Source organism: Dermacentor silvarum, chromosome 1 (assembly GCF_013339745.2).
Source record: "Dermacentor silvarum isolate Dsil-2018 chromosome 1, BIME_Dsil_1.4, whole genome shotgun sequence".
NCBI lineage: Eukaryota > Metazoa > Arthropoda > Arachnida > Ixodida > Ixodidae > Dermacentor > Dermacentor silvarum.
Genome location: NC_051154.1, coordinates 95,238,446 through 95,257,939, shown reverse-complemented (window position 1 = coordinate 95,257,939; position 19,494 = coordinate 95,238,446). Strand labels below are relative to the sequence as shown.

Here is a 19,494-nt window from a genome sequence, read left to right as displayed (position 1 = left end):
TGGTGTGTGTGTGTGTGTGGTGTGTGTGTGTGTGTGTTGTGTGTGTGTGTGTGTGTGTGTGTGTGTGTGTGTGTGTGTGTGTGTGTGTGTGTGTGTGTGTGTGTGTGTGTGTGTGTGTGTGTGTGTGGTGTGTGTGTGTGTGTGTGTGTGTGTGTGTGTGTGTGTGTGTGTGTGTGTGTGTGTGTGTGTGTGTGTGTGTGTGTGTGTGTGTGTGTGTGTGTGTGTGTGTGTGTGTGTGTGTGTGTGTGTGTGGTGTGTGTGTGTGTGTGTGTGTGTGGTGTGTGTGTGTGTGTGTGTGTGTGTGTGTGTGTGTGGGTGTGTGTGTGTGTGTGTGTGTGTGTGTGTGTGTGTGTGTGTGGTGTGTGTGTGTGTGTGGTGTGTGTGTGTGTGTGTGTGTGTGTGTGTGGTGTGTGTGTGTGTGTGTGTGTGTGTGTGTGTGTGTGTGTGTGTGTGTGTGTGTGTGTGTGTGTGTGTGTGTGTGTGTGTGTTGTGTGTGTGTGTGTGTGTGTGTGTGTGTGTGTGTGTGTGTGTGTGTGTGTGTGTGTGTGTGTGTGTGTGTGTGTGTGTGTGTGTGTGTGTGTGTTGTGAAAAACTTTACCACACATTTAAACAAAAATTTTGGGATGCAAAGCTTCCGTTCTCTTCCTTTTACCTGAACCTAGGACGAATTCTGGCAAGTCAACTGCAAACTTTTTATGGGTATAATTTTGGAATTCTTTACCTGCATGGTAAAAAAAAAGAGATCCATCGGAATTTTCAAAAAGAACTTACGTGTATATTTGGTAAACTCATCACTGTTATCCTTGCTAACTGCTTTTTCATGTTTTATATTGCTATGCATGTTTATTTCCAACCTACATCAACATTTTGTACAATTTCCTTTCCGCGTTTACCACGGTTCATCACGATGTTATTCTCCTATGTAAGGTCTAACAGGAGGCCTCGCTCTCAGTGTAGCGACTTTGAGACCTCCTCCTACATTTATGTATTTTTATGCAATGTATGACGCGTATTTTGATAATAAATCTGAAATATGATACGTTGTTGGTGATGGGATGACTACCGTAATTTTATTTTTGCCTGTGGCATTTCTTTTTTACTCTCTTGTTTTTAACGTTCGCATCGCCATTGCCTGCTGGGTAAGTTGTTTACCCACATCCTTAATTTATGTGAAGGTCTCCTTGAAAGTATTTACTTTGGGACCTGCTAATGTGCTAAAGTGATGCGTATTTCCAGTACTTATATACAAAATATTGAATGAATAAACTTTAACTTAAAAGCGTTTGCAAACTCCTTGCCTACGAATGCACCCAGCATTTCTCGGCTTTGCAATTATTCTTTAAAGGTCACCTAGCTAAACATTTTATTTGTACTTGCGAAGAAACGACTCCAATGAGAAAACGTTTTGATAAAGGCTCGTCGTTGTTGGACCAGGCTCACCATAGGAAGTGGACGAGTGCCTTCAAATATGCACGCACGTGGGCTTCTTTGCCGGTTTCTTCCGTGGAGAATGGTTCGTGCGCAGCGCACGCTCTTGCAACAGCTGAGCCGACGCACTGGCTGAAGTATGCACTCGCACATATAACATGCATACAAGCTATTCTTCATTTCCCTGAGTTCTGCCGTGAAGCGTGCATGAAGACCAGACCAGTGACATGTTGGGATCGTATTTTGAAACGTTTCTTTCCGTTTCCCATTGTTTTTGCCCATCGTCACTGGCTCGTGCGAAGCCGCGCCCTCGCTGGAAACGAGATTGCCCACTCGGCGGAACGGACAAGAAATCAATAGAATCGGAGGAAAATTATTCTTACAAAATACGGTCCTGGGTTGATCACCAGAAACTTTTCACTAGCATAGGCTGGTCGCATGCATGCTTTCTGCAACACAAGCTAAACAGTCGTCAAGGAAAACCCTAAACGAAGCCTTTCGGCTGATATGTAAAGGTGGTCAAACAAAATCCTACTTATACATTTGATATGCAGATTGTAGAAGTACGAATGACACGTGCTCGTGCTATTAGTCGGAATAATAAATATGTACGCCTTGATCACATGCCGAGGACTACAGCAGAGCTCGGGCAATGATGCGCTTTAGAGCTTCGCGAGGCCGGCATCACGTGGGCTCTTGAGTGACGCACTCACTTTCACTGTATTCGAGTCAAAATAACTTTCTTAAATGTGAAAGTGGAAACTCACTACTATTCGTCCTAATGGTAAGTTTGTCCTGAACGTGGTCACGCACCTCCTGGAAGTCGAAAGACATGCAGTCCATGATTATCATATTCAACGAATTACGATCATGGGATTGTGTGTTCTGAAAATACTGAAATCAGCCAGACGCATTTTGTCATTTCCACAGTTAATTGGGCTCTGGACCAGTATTGAACTCTGTGCTAACGTTCCCCATTCAAGAAGTACATTCTATATTGTTCATCTGAAATCGTGTTACAGCACATAAATACAGTAAATTTTGTCTCACCCGCCATAGTGGCTTAGCGGCTATGGTGTTGCGCTGCTAAGCAGGAGGTTGCGGGATCAAATCCCGGCAGCGGCGACGGCATCACGATGGGGGCGAAATGCAAAAACGCCCGTGTCCCGTGCATTGAGGACACGTTAAAGATCCCGAGGTGGTCAAAATTTATCCGGAGTCCCCCACTATGGCGTTCCTCACAACTAGATCGTGGTTTTGGCACGTAAAACCCCAGAATTTCATTTAATTAGTAAGTTTTGTCTGATGGACCCCCCACACACACACACACGCCTTTTTTTTTTTTTTTTTTCCGTGAGTGCAGGAGAGCTGGAGTAAGCGGGACCATTGACTGATACGACCGCAAGAAGCTTCTATTCATATTCCTGTATTGCTCTATCTTTACAAAACTTCCTACCAAGAGCGTAGTTATGATGATACGTTTAGTAGTGAGGTGCATGTGCACGAAGCTCTCCGTGCAACCAGCATATCTCTACGTTCGAAAGCTGCCGTTCGTTATCGACTACAAATCGGCTGGTGTCCCATGTTCGTCTGACGGCGATAACTCGCAAGACATTGACCCCGCCATACATTTCGTTTTGAAAGATATTTCTCATAGTATATTTAACCTGCTAGCCTACTGGGCGCACTATAGTAAGTGTTATAAGGCCATTAAAAATTTTTCGCATTCCCTTCCCGATGTTACGTGAAGTAATACTCGTAGTGTTTTGCGCAGTATAACTTTTAGCAAACATTCCCAGCGGCATCTTAACAACCTGCATATGTCCCTCTCAGGCTGAAGTCCGCCATGTCGCAGGCCCGTTCGATGAGAAGACATTTGGTTCAGGCCCGGTCCAAGCCCGGCCGCTAATCAAGGAATCAGCTGATCGGGTCAGCTGATTCCTTGAAAATGCACGAAAGGAAATTTATTTGCTCGAACCAACTAACGCGCTTTAATGTATACTCGGAACAAAGACTATACAGAGGCATGGGTGCTATCGCTGCGGAACTATTGTTGCTGCTCAAATTGCCCCGGAAATCTGAGCGTTCGTAACGTCACACTCAGTCCAAGCGTAAAGTCGCTCCCATTCTCATAAAAGAGAGAAGAAGATAATATTTGGCATGGAGAGACAGAGAGATGCAAAGACTTGGAAATGAAATGCGCAAAATTTAAAAGTCGTAAGGTAATTAGCGTAGCCAGAATGAATGGCTAAATATGGGTGAAATCAAAGCCAAGTGATGCGTGGCAGTCATTTTCACAATTCCTCTCAAACAGAATCTGTCTTAATTGTCAGAGTTTGAAGTGTCGTCATCATGCTGTAGTCGTCGTCATCGCTGTAGTCATGCTGTAATCGTGCCATCGTCATCGGCAAGCCGCCGTCGTCGAACAATAGTCGTCGTTGGTTCAGGGTCGCCATCGTCGTCCTATACCACCGTTGTTGTCCACCCATTAACTGCCTCGCGCTGTAAATGACTCAAGGATGTCAAGGATGTCCGAGTCTGTCTTTTTGTTACAGTATTTCTGCAAGAAATAATAGAGATGTGGAGAAACTAAAATAGTGACGAAGCTTTTTATCTTCGGTGTTCGCTAAATTAATGAAATCAAAAGCTTTCAGGGGCCTTACACCTGCGACGCCGGCGACGGCAATGCAGTGAAAGTGGCTGAGCCGTCCCTAGTGAAGTTATATCCGTAAAACGGCTGCATACGATGGCATCTTTTTGCCAGATGAAAGGGCCTACCTCAACCGTGAACTCAATGGGAGTCAACTGTAGGCATTAGCAGCAGCTCTATATAAACCCCGGACATCTCTTAGCTGCGCCGGAAGTTTGATCACTTGCCAGTTTAACAGTAATGAGTACCCACATGGCGTATTGAGGCGTATATCTCTTCAATACGCCATATGGGTACTCATTTGCAGGCGCCAATTGGAATTAGCTAGCGCAAGACAAGGGTTAATTAGAGATCGCCGAGAGGCGCCTTCGTCCTGCAGTGGACATAAATACACGCTGATGATGATATGGCGTATTGAAGCGTACATCTCTCCCCGAACGAAGCGGAACCACACATCTAGCGGTTATGAGAAAGAAAAAAATTGCCCGCCAATCCACCCTGTGAAGGTGGTTGGAAAGCGAAGCTTTTTACGCCACCCTCACGGTGACTGCGGCGCACTTGATATTTCACACACTACAACGTAGTGTGACAACCACGGCCTTTATTAACCACGGCCTTTATTATTATTTACTTCACAACAATGTTCACTACTGCTTTATGATCGGTGTGATATACACTACTAGACTACCCCATAGTGGGGTAGTCTAGAAAATGAACCGAAGCAGTTACTAGGCTGGAAGGGTTTCGAATGACGTCAACCCTCTTTCAAGCAGCCGCATAAGCTTTGCAACAGCTGCAATCTAATCTTACGGATCGCGCCGAGCCGGTTTCCGTTGTTTGCCCGCAGCCCTTATCATCCATCATGTTGGCTCATCACTTTGAAGCTTGTTTTTGTGGTTTTTCTTGCGAAAACGAGTGCTTAGTTGTACGCTGAATGCCTGAATTCAAGTAAGCTATACTGCTATACCTGCAATTGTTAGCGGTTCGTCGGGATCGTTTTTTGCTTACAACGACGGACACGACAGAACCCTTGGCTCGTAGAGGTACAAAGCTTCGCTTTAAAAGGCGCTGAAATGCACCGTTAAAACAGCGACAGTTTAGAGAAGCTAAATTTACTGCATGCCACAAAGCCGAGCCACGTGAAGCGGTACGGTCAAGGGACGGCCCTGCAGCGCCCGTTTCACCAGGGTGCCGCGGGGTGGGGGGTTCTTGGCGCTGCAGAAGCGTTCCTCCAGGGGCTGCGTCGCGGGGGCCCTCGGAAGGAGGAGGCGCGGGGCCGCAGGCGCCCCCGAGCCCGCGCCTTGGCCGAGGGGGCGCCGTGCTGGCGGCGGCGCCCGGACAGGCCCCTCCTCCGTGGCCGTCCGTGTCGCGGAAGCGGGCGGGGCCGCCTTGGCGCTGGGCCGCCGCCGTGGGCCAGAGCGCCTCCATGGGACCCGAGCACCAGGCCGCCTCGGCGCAGGGCTTCTCCGTGCAGCGCCTGCTCGACCAGGCGCCCGCCGCAGCCGCCGCACAGCGCGCCAGGCAGCCGTCCACAGGTGAGCGCTCAGCCCGAGAGTCAGTTGCTGGCTGCGGCTGACTGGGACAACTCTCGCTGTGTGGCATAGAGGCAACGCGCGCTTGTCCAATATGAGAACGGTGGTCTGGCTGAAACCATCCGTACTTTATTACTCCGACTGGCGTCTTCGCAGCGCTCTGTTTTGTCAAAACCGATCAACCGTTCCGTGAAAGGCGCGCTCGACGTAAGTTCGCTGGTCCTCCTCGAGCATTTATTGAAAACAACGTGAAATAGTAGGCACTGAAGGGGTGAGGAACGGCCCGCTCGCTCGCACCCCTCCGATTGCCGCAGAACTTATCGTGGGCACAAAAGGACATAAAGAAAGCGATCGAGTCCATTGAGCAAGTTTAACAAGAAGCATCAGCGTGAGCTCGGATTGTGATTATCTGACATCCACCTCTTAACTTCTACTACTCCTCTCAGTGTAAGTGAAAAATAGTGCAAATTGTCGGCGAAGCTTCGGAGGCTTCTGCTTTGCTCAGGTTATCCGGCTTCTTTCGCCAAAGTGTCATCTTTCTCCTGAACACTATATAGAGAATCTGCCCACCAACAGCCGTTATACTACGATAAAAAGAACTAGGTTTTCTTATGAGACTTTGCATACAGATTTGAGTGTGTGCATATGTGTTGCCGTTATTTGTGTACTTTCAATGACTGTGTACATGTCGCGTCGGTCCTGACCCTTTATCTAGAATAGCATACCATGCCTGCGGCCAAGCTAACATATTTTGTTACTGATATAGCCGGCCTCTCTTTCTCTGTAAGTCCCATATGGACACTCTCTTACGTAATGTGTACGGGCGCTTCTGGCATCATTCTGGCAAGGGTCATCAATAAAATGACGTAAGGTAGTACGGTACACACTACTACGTCACAACATTTGAATTACAGATACTTGCCAGATTGGAATCGGTACCTGGTGTGCAACGACCATTCACGTCGTGCAAAAATAGTTTAGCACTGAGCCGAGAGACGCAGCTAATTGGACGTTCCAGCACTGCACAGTAAAAACACAAGATATTCTAAAGATTCATAGCCTAAAAGCGCTAAAAACGTCTTACTCCATTTTTTGTCCGCCACACCTAAAGAATATATTAAAAAGGCTCATTTGTGCGCGCCGCACAATTATTGGTCGATCGACTGACTTATTTGGATAAGGCTTCGACTGGGGCTAGTTGATATACCATCTTTCTGTTTACTTCGCTATACTGTTCACACAAAGGACAATATCATTGAAACTGGCATATATATGTGCGCAAACTTTCAACTGTTTATTATTCGCTGGCGCACGTCAAATATACAACAAGATAGAGCGACAGGAAATGAATACAAAACATGAAATGAAAGACCAAAATGAAAGTCATTTAAGCACATCTGATTTCGCAATGAATATGGCTCGATCAAATGCTTGTCTATGAATTTAAAAGGTGTTTCTCCCAGAGCCACGGAAGATGTGCTAACGTGGTTTCTCGATTCATTTTTTAGCATCAAATAAGCTTCCAAAATTTTACGTGCTGTTGTAGAGCTGCGGCGAGCCAAAGCCTTGATTCGTTGAAGATATGCTTGCAGCCGCACCGTGCCCAGTGGGTCGCCAAGTGTCCTGCTGACCATGGAGCATTTCTGTCGCACACGTGTGCCCTCTTTACGTGATATTGATACAGTGGCCTGTCTGCCCTGTATATGATTTTGCGCACCTGAAAGAGATCTTGTATACAGCGTTGTCTACACGTTCCAAATACACGTCTGCATGCTTTATTTCACATTTGTTTCTGGCTGATTTTTCTGTAGCAGTATTTACGTTTTGGCATAGGCATTTAAATTTTAAAAGAGCTGAAAAAAAAAATGCCACTTTCGCACCATGCCTTTCGCCAATCTTTTTGGGGCCATGTGATATCTTATGCATATAAGAAATCATGGTTACTTTTCTCTTATGCTCATTCGCCTTTGTACCTTCCTTCTTTTTGTTACCTAAGCCCCTAAAAACATTTTCGGCTCTAGTGTGCAGTTTTCGATCATTCCACTGTCCAAGCACTTTTCCTACAGCAAAAGGACGATTATCAAAAGCATTCAGAGTTCGTTGATCAGAAAGCAGTATTTTGTAATTTATAAAAGGGGCAACACATAAGAACATCTTAAACGTTCTCCTAAGGGCAACCGCATTGAAACAAAGCAGTGTTACACGACGCATACGCCAATAACTGGATCGTATTGATCAACAATGGCCCCTTTTATGTCCAGCATACCGAGAAGCATTGTTAGCGCATACCAGCCAGTAGACAACCTTATAATGTCAGTTCGAACTGTACTGTTTGACACAGGTCGTTCAGGTTGCACGCCTAATTTCAAGCGACGTGCTTGATGCAGCAAAGATTCAGTGAGCTTTATGTATTCTAAGAGGCGACGGCTCCAGGAAGTTCTAGTGCCGGTGGCACGTGGAATAAGAAGCCACGCCTATACACGCAAACGAAGTCGAAACCACAACATTGTCATCATAAATGTTATTATTTTTCCACTGAAATGTTCGGCCCACTGCACAATGCTTGGTGTGACTAAGAGGAAACGCCTTCATAAAAGAATGTTTTGTTTTCAGCGGCACTATACTCACCATGACGACAAAGTCAGTCGTATCAGTAAATGTTACAGTATACCGGGTGTTTCAGCGATCACTTTGAAAAATGTTTTAAGCTTGCCTGTGGCAGATACTTTGCGGAGAAATGCATTGGCGTTCCAGTTACTTTCTTAACAAAACGTCGTTTATGCGTTGGAGCACAAAAGTAACTGGAACGCCAATGCATTTCTTCGCAAAGTTCGGGAATTAATATCTCGAAACTGGTGCCATCCTGAGAATTCGTTCCAAGTGGATTCGCCTTGCGAACTCCACGGCTAGAATTTGTAAATTGCATTATGGTCCATAAGGGAGTAATTAAAAACTTAATTAGTGAATTTTTGTTAAGAAGTCGATTATGCATTTCAATTTTTTGTGCAAGTAATGTCCACCTCTTCGAGTAGCTACCAGCTCACGAACTAGAATTGTGCTATCTGCCACAGGCAACTTTAAAAAATATTTGGAAAGTGTTCGCTGATACACCCTGTATATGTTGACGAGGGATGCCGTACGTGGCTTTAAGTCATTGCACTTATGTTATTACTTGAATAAACCATGTAGCATATAAGCTAACATCTCCGGAGCCTCCTCCGAACCAAAAGCCGGTTGCTTCTACTCCAAACCTTTGGCCACTCATATACAGGGTGTTTAAGCGAACACTTTCAAACATTTTAAAAGGTTGATTGTGGCAGATAGCACAATTATATTTCATGGGCTTGTCTACTCGAAGCGGCGGATATTACTTGTAAAAAAATTGAAATGCATAATCGATTAATTAATAAATATTCACTGAATAATTTTTAAACTAATTACCTTATGGCCCATATTGCAATTTACAAATTGTAGTCGTGGAGTCCGCAAGGCAGATCCACTCGGAACGAATTCTCAGGATGACAACAGTTTCGATATATTAATTCCCGAACTTTGGAAAGAAATGCATTGGCGTTCCAATGCATTTTTCTTATGTGTACGTTTGTTAAGTGTACGTCGAACGTTCTGGCTGGTTTCCCAAATGGTACGCCGGACATGTGTGAAGAAAGTCCTCCGTAGAGTCAGGTTACACAAACTTATACACGATTACGCAGGTATAATGCATTAATCCACTTAAGTCGGACCAACTGTATTCTCTAACGACACTATAGCATAGAATGCCATACGTGGAAGTCTGCACCAGCGAAAACTTAGCCATTTGCGTTGCTTGTACGTTCCGCGATGCTTGAAGGCGTCCCCCTCGCAGCAAGGGTTTAGGACAGAGCCAACACGACAAAGGGTTTAGCGTCCTCAAACTGCACAGTAGGTTATAAGGGACGCGGTTGTACTGGGGCTCGGGGTTTATTTCTACCATCTGGTGTTCATTAATCAAAGCACAAATGCGCTTTTGCAACCCACCCCTCTTGGAACGTGCCAGCCGCGAAGGCGACGCGGCGAGTCTTGAGCCAAGAAATGACTAGGTTAGGGAGCCTAAACACAAGCTGAATTTAGGCTCACTAGACTAAATGTGGCGCAAGCGCCATCTGTTTATATTGAGTGAACTAGCCGAGGAAAATGGTTTACATTCAGACGAGATTGTCTTAATATACTACCTATATGACGCGAGTTCTATTCCGCCCAGCACGGGAGAAATATTAAAGGATTTATTTTTTTTATTGCATAGCAGCACATACCCAGTAGAACACACCCAATGAGCCAAGTAGGCGTCAAAGTGGTTCATTGAATGGCGGCACATACTCGGTGACCCTAAATGGCGCCAAAGAGGGTCATTGAAATGCGGCACACACTCCGTGGCACATATATCCCAGAGTCACACACAAAGTGTCACATACTCAGGACCCAAGTTGGTCCGACGGTTCGTTTTTGATCCCAGTTCCCTCAGCACCGCAGCCCAATTCGCGACCCATCAGAGTACCACCCATCGACTGGACCCAGTGACCCAAATTGGCGGGAAAACAGTTAGAGACGAACATTTTGGAAAGTGCGTGAAGTATACTAAAATGCTAATTGCATTAAAAATCAATTAAAAAAGAGACATTGCGGAAATTAAGCGCAAGAAAATTGATAAAAAATGAGTCGTCTTTCTCTTCCTTTATCTACCGGATTCCGCTTCTTGTTCTTCGTCTTCGAGAATTCATCAGCGAACGTGCCGTGACACGTGACGCGTGACACGACAGCTCTAAGCAGGGCTAGCGCCACGTCAATCTACTGCCGAGCCCGCCAAGGAGGACAGCTATCGCTTCCATCCATCCATCATCTACCAACACAGCGGCTCGAAGACATGAACCGTGAGCACGGCAAAGTCCAGGAGTCCCCGAACTCTAGGCCGACGTCTTCAGGTGATGCTCGAGTCACTTACTACGTGCTGCCGCGCAGGCGCCTCTGCTCGACTTCCAGACCGGATGACTTTGACGTTCACCGTGCCATCGTGTCCTGGACTTGCCAAGAGCTCCGCCGCGCACAGCCGTGGAAGGAGTTCGTGGACACCACCAAGTTTTCTCTTCCGAAGTCGTCCCAGGAGGTCACCACGCGGATCCAGTCGAACGTGGACCGCTTCCGCTGCAACTACAGCATCATTTTCGTCGGCATCCTGGCAGCCTGCATCATGTCCAACGTGGCACTCGTGGCGAGCATCGTGGCGGTTGGTGCAGTGTGCGCCGTGTTCAAGCTGCACCACGACAACGAGATTCAGGTGTGGGGCACGAGTCTGGTGCTCAGCAAGAACCAGAGACTGATTGCGGCCACATTGGTGGCGTTGCCTCTTCTCTACGCCGCAGACCTCTCGTCCGCCGTCTTGTGGTCTTTCGGTGCCATCACGGTCATCGGCCTGGTCCATGCCACTTTGTATGCCAGGCGTGGCTCACCAAACAAGTCAGTCGCCAAAAAGGTGCCGCATGGTCCCGCAAAATGACATCGCTGTCTTTTCCTTACTCGGAGACATTTTCCTTGTGACGTTTTTTTTTTTTTTTTTTTTCGTCGATGACCCCAGGTGCTCTCTCTCTCTCTTTAACTTATTTCATTTATTTTACGCCGTCCACGAAGTGCGACCAGTGTGGTTAAACATTGGACATCTCTCAAAATTTCTCGCGATGAGCATTGCATATTACACGGTTGACACAAGGTGTTTTCAAAATATAGCTCCACCAAAGAATCCGAAAGAGTCGCCAGAGACTGCCGAAGAAGCTCCTGCTGCAGGACACCTCTTGGGAGACTTTTGCCATTTGCACCGTTTCTTTCTCTCTCTCTCCCTCTCTCTGTTTTCTCTTTCTTTTTTTTTCACTTTTTGTCTTTTTTTTGTGTTGGCATAGCGCTTTTTTGTATTTCTTTGTTATTTTTTGAGAAAGTGCGACGGATTGCCAGATGCTGAGAGTGCTGGAATAAAACGTGTCGTGGCACTGCTTGATTGCAGTTCTCGTTGAAATTTCTGAGCGGGTTTAACGAAATTCATAAAGAAAAAGTTTTCCGGATGTTAGCCGATATCGAGTGTAGTTTTAAAGCAATATATTTTCAACACGAACTGTAGTTCCACGAGGCACCACTTATACAATGTGCGCCAACCCTACGGCAAACTCGTGGACGCCGGTGCCGCAAACTGCTAATAATCGAAGCGTTGCCGTTTCGGGGAGCTCGCCAACTTTCACGTTCTCCATATAGGATGAAAGCGGCATAAAATGGTTATTGTCACGTCATACAAATTACAGCTGAACAACAAAAATAAAAAAGAAAAAAAATGTTTCTTACGCCTGGAATAAAACTTTCGCCAATTTAGCCATCGTATGCTAAAGCTAAAAAACACACTTTCCGTGGTGTGGGCCGTATTGCAGGTATTTAATATAACTGAAAACTCTGCTTGCTTTCACCGCAGATTTATTTTTTATTTATTTATTTTTTCATTTTGGCGCTTGCGAATGTCTTTTTTTTTTCTTTTTTCATACTCGTAAATGACAAATCTAGCACCAATAGCTGCAACACTTACAGACGCTTTTGCACCCGTCACTCAATCGGATTAGTATCTGGATTGAGCGGCCGTATATACCACATAGTTAACGCATCTCGTCTTCCGCTAGGCATTCCTGGTGGAAACAGGACACGTCAGATAGTTTCGCGTCGTATAAGGCCACCGAATGGAATATATGTCCTTCGCGCTTAAATTGTGCGTCAAAGCCATGTTAGAAGTAGCAGCGGAACTTCTAGTGCGCTGCTTACAGATGTTGCAGTGGTGATGAGCACACCGGGCTGTGCCATCAACTGCGCTCGCTGCCGTAAAGACAGGCTCCACAAAACACCCACGGATCAGAAGCATTGGAGTGAGGAAGACGCTTACTCCGCTTTGATGTTGGTGGCTCGAGAAACTTTCAGGTAACGAGTGACACTTAGAGAAATGGTCGCGCTCAAGCGGCGGGACAAGGGAAACGAAATAATCGCGTCTCATGGCACGACTCATTTCGCAACTCATCGCCATCGCTTAATCTGCCGCGCGCAAAGCCGCTCACATTGGGCTCATTCTGCCGATGTCGTAAGTATAGCGTTTATTAAGCAATAATGATAACATTTTGTTCGAATCAATGGACCGTCCGCCGTGAGAATTACGAGGATAGAGAGCTAAAAGAGCTTTTAGGAAGCAAGGTGCAAATATACGTGCTTATTGGCCGTGTCAGTGTCCCACAGAAGCCCAATTAGCAGCCATCTGTGCCGAATTACGCAGAATGCTAATATATGGTCATGCTTTGTAGGCAGTGAACACCCAATTTTCCGGGCAACGCCCGTACTCCGCCATACGACGATGGTACATTTACTAAAGCGCTGTCGAACGTTAACACATGCGTTTCGAATATCATTTCGATCTACCGAGTGCATATCCTGCGTATTGCTCTTTCGGTCCCGTATAACTGAATACCTTTAACATACACTGCGAGAATTAGCCAGATACATGTGGCGGACATGTTTCCGGAAATAAATGGGGCCCGGTGGTCGTGCTAATCCAGGAAATAACACAGTTCTTTCTATGCACATCTAGCGTATTTGCGAACCATACGTACGTCCAACGTTTGCAACATTCAACACACTTATCCAAGCATTCAACATTCCAAATTAACCAGAGACTTATGACGTAGGTATTTCCATAAAAACTACCAAGCCCATGTAACTTATCTCAAACAAATTTCGAAGAATTCGTCGGACATACCTTTTGCCACGGTCATTTAGATAAGCGTCGCAAACGTCCTTCCAGCGCGGCAGTCCAGGCGAATTATTGGACAGGACAAAGGTACACAACATTATTATAGCTATATATACTATGCTGATTTGACCTCTTCTGTTTAAATTCTCTCGCATAAGACAGTCATGTGCACGACAACCGGAAATCTTGATAGTTTCCTACGTATGCATGCGCGTAGTAACGAGAAGAAAAGCGTAGAACTACTTGAAAATACAAGCAGGTCAACGCCCCTGAAGAACATTTTCTAGCCAACTCGATGTAATTCAGTGGTACTACCAAATTACAAGCGCACCTGTGGGCCAGCGGCGACAAAAGTTCTGCTGCAAATCTTGGCAGTAGTTTAGCGAAAGATCTAGCCATAGAGAGCTTCCGCTTTAAAAAATAATGCTAAACATGAGATCGAACATAAAATAACGAAGCAATGAAATTACCAATGGGCACTCGAGGACTGCGGTAGAAAGGAGCAGGAATATGCAAGAGGAGCAAAAAAAAATCAATCAATCAAGTTTGCCACGGCGACAACGGCGGACAAACTGGTACCCGGCTGAGTAGATGCTGGCGTGCCTATTAATTTAGATATTCTTCACTAGTTTTACAGCGCACCAGCCGTGACGCAAGCTATAGAGTACTGATTTTGACACAAGGTTGGTAGGTGACTCAGCCATAAAACGCTTCCTTTCTATAGTTAGACGCGAAGATAACTGTTTCGGCGCAAGCGATCATGTGCGAGCAGAATGGACTTTCTTCTGATATGCTTCTCGTTTGCAAAGTCGCAGAGTATAACAGAGAAACTTTTGCTGAGTAGAAAAATGCCGACTAACGTTTGCATTCCATTGACGCCTAGGACAGCGTTCATTACGACGAGTTCGTTTTCCTGAACGGCAACAGGGGGTCAGAGCACGCATTCAGTCTGCACATATAGAAGTATACCTATAGATCGAGGGTTCATGGCCCAGGGGCATCACAAATTGTTAAGTTGCGTCACCACCACGAGGAGCGTGAAAAACTTTCGTTTCTTTTTTGTTGACTGGCTTTGACGCGTCTTCAACCATATACCGAACTATTACCGGGCTCCGGGCTAATGGTCTGAACCCGGCTAGAAAAAGTTTCCCCGATAAGAGAAGAAAGTTTTCATTTAAACTTGACCGCAATGAGGTGTCAGGTGAACTCGGATTGCACCTATACCGAATGTGTGGGGGAATGCTCCGAACGCACAAGTAAAAGCGCCGCAGCGAACTTCAGCTCCCTCTTAATAGAGACACAAGCTTTCAAATCGCGTACACGCTGCGAAGCAAGACTGCAAAGCACTGGCTTGGCGGCCCCCCACCACCAAACCCGAATTTAAGTGTACTGATTGCAGTGCCTCCCTCCTTCCTCTGACTTTTCCCTCTTTCGCATTTTATGTTTACCGGCAGCACTTAAAACGCTTTTATTTTATTTCCTATACCACGATTCAAAAAACGATAAAACTGGTTTTGTCAATTGCTCTATTTCATGTCAGAAGCGGCTGTACGTTTGGAAGAAGCTTTAAGAAGAAATTCGGCGCTCGTTATAGCTCTGGATATCAATAGCAAGCATCTTAGAGTAAACCTGTCTAACTCTTTGCTATTTTCCCGTTATATAGGGTGTCCCTGCTAACGTTATCCAAGCTGTTTAAAGAAAAAAAAAGTATTTAAAAACCACGGTGCGAGATACGATTTTAAGACCTACAGTGTTCGGTCGCCAGACCTCAGACGACTGAACACCGGATTCGTAGGAAACCTCGCAAGAGAACTGAATATTATAGAATTTATTTTTACCTGCAATTCAAGAACGGTTTTACGCAAAAGACCGGAAAGCGCATGCTGCACACTTTCCACGAGCGATTTCTGTGCACTAAAGGCAAAAAGGCTCGGATAATTGTCCCCTTGAGCTCGCTGACGTACTTGACTAAAGACTTCCAATGACTGCATTTCATCTTTACGGTAATTAATACAAGGCACAGGTCTCTAGTTCGTTATTGTATACCCGCCGCTGTAACTCACTAACTATATATACCATTCGGCTGTTGAGTATACGAAGTCGTAAGATCGAATCCAGGCTACATACGTTAAGTGCGCAGTAATGCAATAACACCTTCATGACTAGATTTGAGTGCATGTTCTAAAGAACCGCGGGAGGTCAAAATAATTACGGGGCCCTGCACTGCGGTGTCCCTCATAGTTTTTAGTGAATCCCAACGATGTTCGTTCGTTGTTGTGAAGTTATTCATATATTTAGACAGAAAAAGAAAATTGATTTGTAATGCTATCTTGATGACCACGCCGCACAGTTCCCGATGAATGAGCCTAAATGCTCTGCGAAGCATGTCTAGTGTTTAGTTCTTTCCATTTCGTCCTTCAGAACGTAGCTCTTTCTTGGCAATCAGCGCAGCTACAGTCCACCGATAACAAGTAATTAGCGAACACTTTTTCGTAAGCGTTATGTTTGTTATTTGTTCTTTTCTGCGCATGTGAAGGATATCATGGCGTCTTTGGGGTTCTGTTCTTCTGCTCTTCTGTTCGCTATGTAATAGATATATGGCACCATGAAAATTGTAGGAGTGGTGAAGTTGGGTTGGCTGCCCATATACTTGTGTAACAAAAGTTTACTGTGTTAAGAAAATAAATGTTAGAGCGTGTAAGGGTTACGGTGACGCACGATTGCTCTATACGTCTAGTTATTTTATTTTTCAGCGTATCAGCTTATTTTTCGTATCGCATGTATCCAAGACTATTACGCTACTTTGGCGCCTAAAAATAGGTCTTTTGAACGGTCCGACTAAACGCCTTTGTAGTGCATTTTCTGGCCGTCAGCATAGCCATTTTTCCCTCGAAGGAGCACGTAAGCTTACTTATATATATATATATATATATATATATATATATATATATATATATATATACACGGTGTATACGCGGCGCCATGGTTCAGGTACGTATTTCCGCTTCGCCAAAAACCGTCGGTAGGTCGTGGCCATCCCAGAAAAGCCAGCTCGGCTGGGGTTCTCGGTTTCCGCAACGAGCTTCTGGAAGCAGCCGACACGCAATCCCAGCGGGCCTACGTCGGTATTTTTTACGATGCTTGCACGACGGCGCCGAAATGAGGAAAAAAAAGAAACGACGCTCTGCCGCCTTCGAGAGAATGCGCGGTATACAGGGGCCACGATCCCACGTAAAGCGGCGCGCGCGCACACACAGTCAACAAAGGGTGACGCACGCGAAGCCACCTTGATTCCAGGACGTCGGGACTCTCCCGGCCGACGGGCGAGTCGACAGCTTTTTGTTGCGTCTCCCTGCTTGCGTGCCTGCTCAATTAAACAACAATGTATCTCAATTACGCTGAACAGAAAAGAGTCAAGCAAACGAACAAGCCGGCACGCATTGTGGAGAGACGCGCCCGGTGAGATTTCCGGTGACGCGTGGCAGCGATAAATCTGTCGCGGCTCGGTGACAACGCCGACAGCACGGAATGGCCCCGCTGGATTAACCCACGTTCGCGACCTTTCTGATCCCTCTTTCAGCGGAACACCTTTTGCGTGTCACCCACACTGGTCGCTCAGTTTGTTACGGCGTTGTGCTGCTGAGCTCGAGGTCGCGGGGTCAATCCCGGCCGCGGCGGCCGCATTTCGGTGGACGCGCAATGCAAAAGGGATCGTGTAACGGGCATTGGGTGTACGTTAAAGAGCCCCAGGTGGCCAAAACGTATCAGGGCCGCGATTTTGTAGCGATGCCTTTCCGGTAATAATGCCTTTTCGCGCTTTGTCAGTGGTCGGAGCGACGGTCCGCTCGCGTTATTAACGGGATCCGCCTGCCGTGAGCGGTGGATGATAAGACTAAAGTAGAATAAGTCATAATGCCTCGCTACAAAATCGCGGCCCAAGAGTCCCCCACTACGGCGTGCCTGATAATCAGATCGTGGTCTTGGCACGTAAAACCCCAGAATTTGTTTTTAATATTTTGTTAGTGATCTAGCGTCTAGCTGTCTGCTCTTTCTCGATTGCATAACGGTGAAAAAAGAAACATAGCTACTACTTCTGAGCTCAGCGAACTTGCCCTTGATGCATTTCTTTCTTTCTTTTTTTTTTCTCGGCGATTTATATTCCAGTGCAGAGCTGCTGCGCTGCTTTGCTCGCCGCACTGTCGGCTGCGTGCACGGTGTACGCACATCTAATTGTATACATATAGCTCTACCTCGAGCAGGTGTATTGGCAACGCCGCCCCAACCTGATATATATCAAGCTTGCGCACCGCTACCTGCACCCTGCCCACAACTATGCAACGAAGGAACTCTCAACGTTCCTTCGGGCGAGGATATAGTATACTATATCCTCGCCCCTATAGGGATGCAATCGCAGTTACAATACGTTTTATCCGTGGCCCGTCGTATATATACGTATACATTCTTTAGATTTGTACACACACACGCACAGATGTTTTTTTTTTTTTTACGTCAATGTATATAAGCCATGTTGCGCACCACTGTGTAAATGTCATATTGCAAAGCTACACAATCATTTCTATTATAAACTATACGCGCTACAATACGCACTCATCAGAGAAAGGGGAAGGGGCAGGCGGGTGTTGTCCACTCGTTTTGTGCCAGGTATCCCCGATACGCAGAAATTTCGGGAGGGGAGGGGGGGGGGGGGGGTGGAGTGGTGCGTGCACGATTTGTCACCCCTCTGGCTGCGGCCCTTGTATACTGGACTTCGTGATGCAGTTCTGTCGGCTCGTCCAGACTGGGACCGATCGCGGTGCCGCATTTTCTATCGGACTTGGCGTAATCGAAACTACAAAGTATAAGTTTGGCGAGATGGCGACAGAGCGTGTCGAGTTAGTGCGTTGCGTGTTAGCTGCAGGGAGGTAGTATATTCGAGGGATGACAAGGGCTATAGGGCCATGCAACGTAACTGGTGCGCTTTGGAATGCCCTGGAGTCGACGTGTAGTCTGGGTTATGTGTCATTGGACTAAGAGATGTTGCCTTTTAACGTGTTAGCGATCAGAACTACAGCGAGTCGACCGTCGGATCTCTTATTAATCACATATATAAGAAAAAGAAGTTTTGTGAATCTGGAACGTAGAGTGGCTCTGCAAGCTCATCTAGACACGGTTCGCACGAGGCCACCGATCCGACAGGAGAGAGTGCACATGGTGTCTCGGCTCACCCCGAAATTTGAGCGGAATGCTGAGTAACAGCTGAATGGTGACGCCTATCATCATTTTATAGGACATTGAATGAGGCGCGAGTGTGCACCAGTACATGGCGAAGGCTTTCAACGTATGCTCGGCCGCTCTGCATGATTTGTTCGATTCTCAAGTGCAGACACGCAACCATGGGTTCACTTGCGAGTTCCATTCAGAAACCATCCTTTGGCCGTTGCAATTACCGGCTACCATTGCGAATTTCTGCCCAACCTTTGGCCAACAACCCTCTCCTCCTGAACCCAGGGTACCTTTTGACACAATGGCAAGCGCTTAACCAATTGCGCCTCAAGAGAGTTGTGTGCGCACGATTACCAGCACTCTCCATATGTGCACTCTTTTATGTCTCGCTCATTCTATTTAATTCGAAGGGTCACCATATGGAATAACTCAGGGGACGGTGTTTTGATAAGGTGTACTTAACAGTAACCAACCTATTCAGCTTTCAAAATACTAACAGTGATCAGTGAGCGAGCGAAATGCACAGACAGAGCGTTCGTTGCGTCGGGAGCTTGGTCTGATAGGCTCTTGTATAGCCACAATTTGATGGAAGTACGCGCCTGAGTTAAAATCAGCGGTTCGTAATTGAAATGGGTGATCGTAATTTGGATATGTGCAGCTAAAGTTGCGAATGCGTACAAATACTATATCGCGGAGTTAATTTTGCAAGTGGATAAAAGAGAAGCAGCACTTCTTTATTTTCTTTTTTCTAACACCGCCATACATACGCGTTTAACAACTTGTGCGTATCATCATCATCATCATCATCATTATCAGCCTATTCTATGTCGACTATACAGAACGGAGACCTCCCTCAGCTATGT

General features: G+C 46.2%; 1 protein-coding gene across 1 annotated transcript in view; it reads left to right on the top strand.

Annotated features, from left to right (window-relative positions):
* The window catches only part of LOC119451006 (paired mesoderm homeobox protein 2-like), a 91,475-nt gene that overhangs the window by 23,311 nt on the left and 48,670 nt on the right, over window positions 1–19,494 (top strand). The window contains exon 2 of the mRNA XM_037714472.2: window positions 5,266–5,613. Coding sequence (XP_037570400.1) covers window positions 5,266–5,613 — 348 coding nt within the window. The remainder of the gene's footprint in view (window positions 1–5,265; window positions 5,614–19,494) is intronic.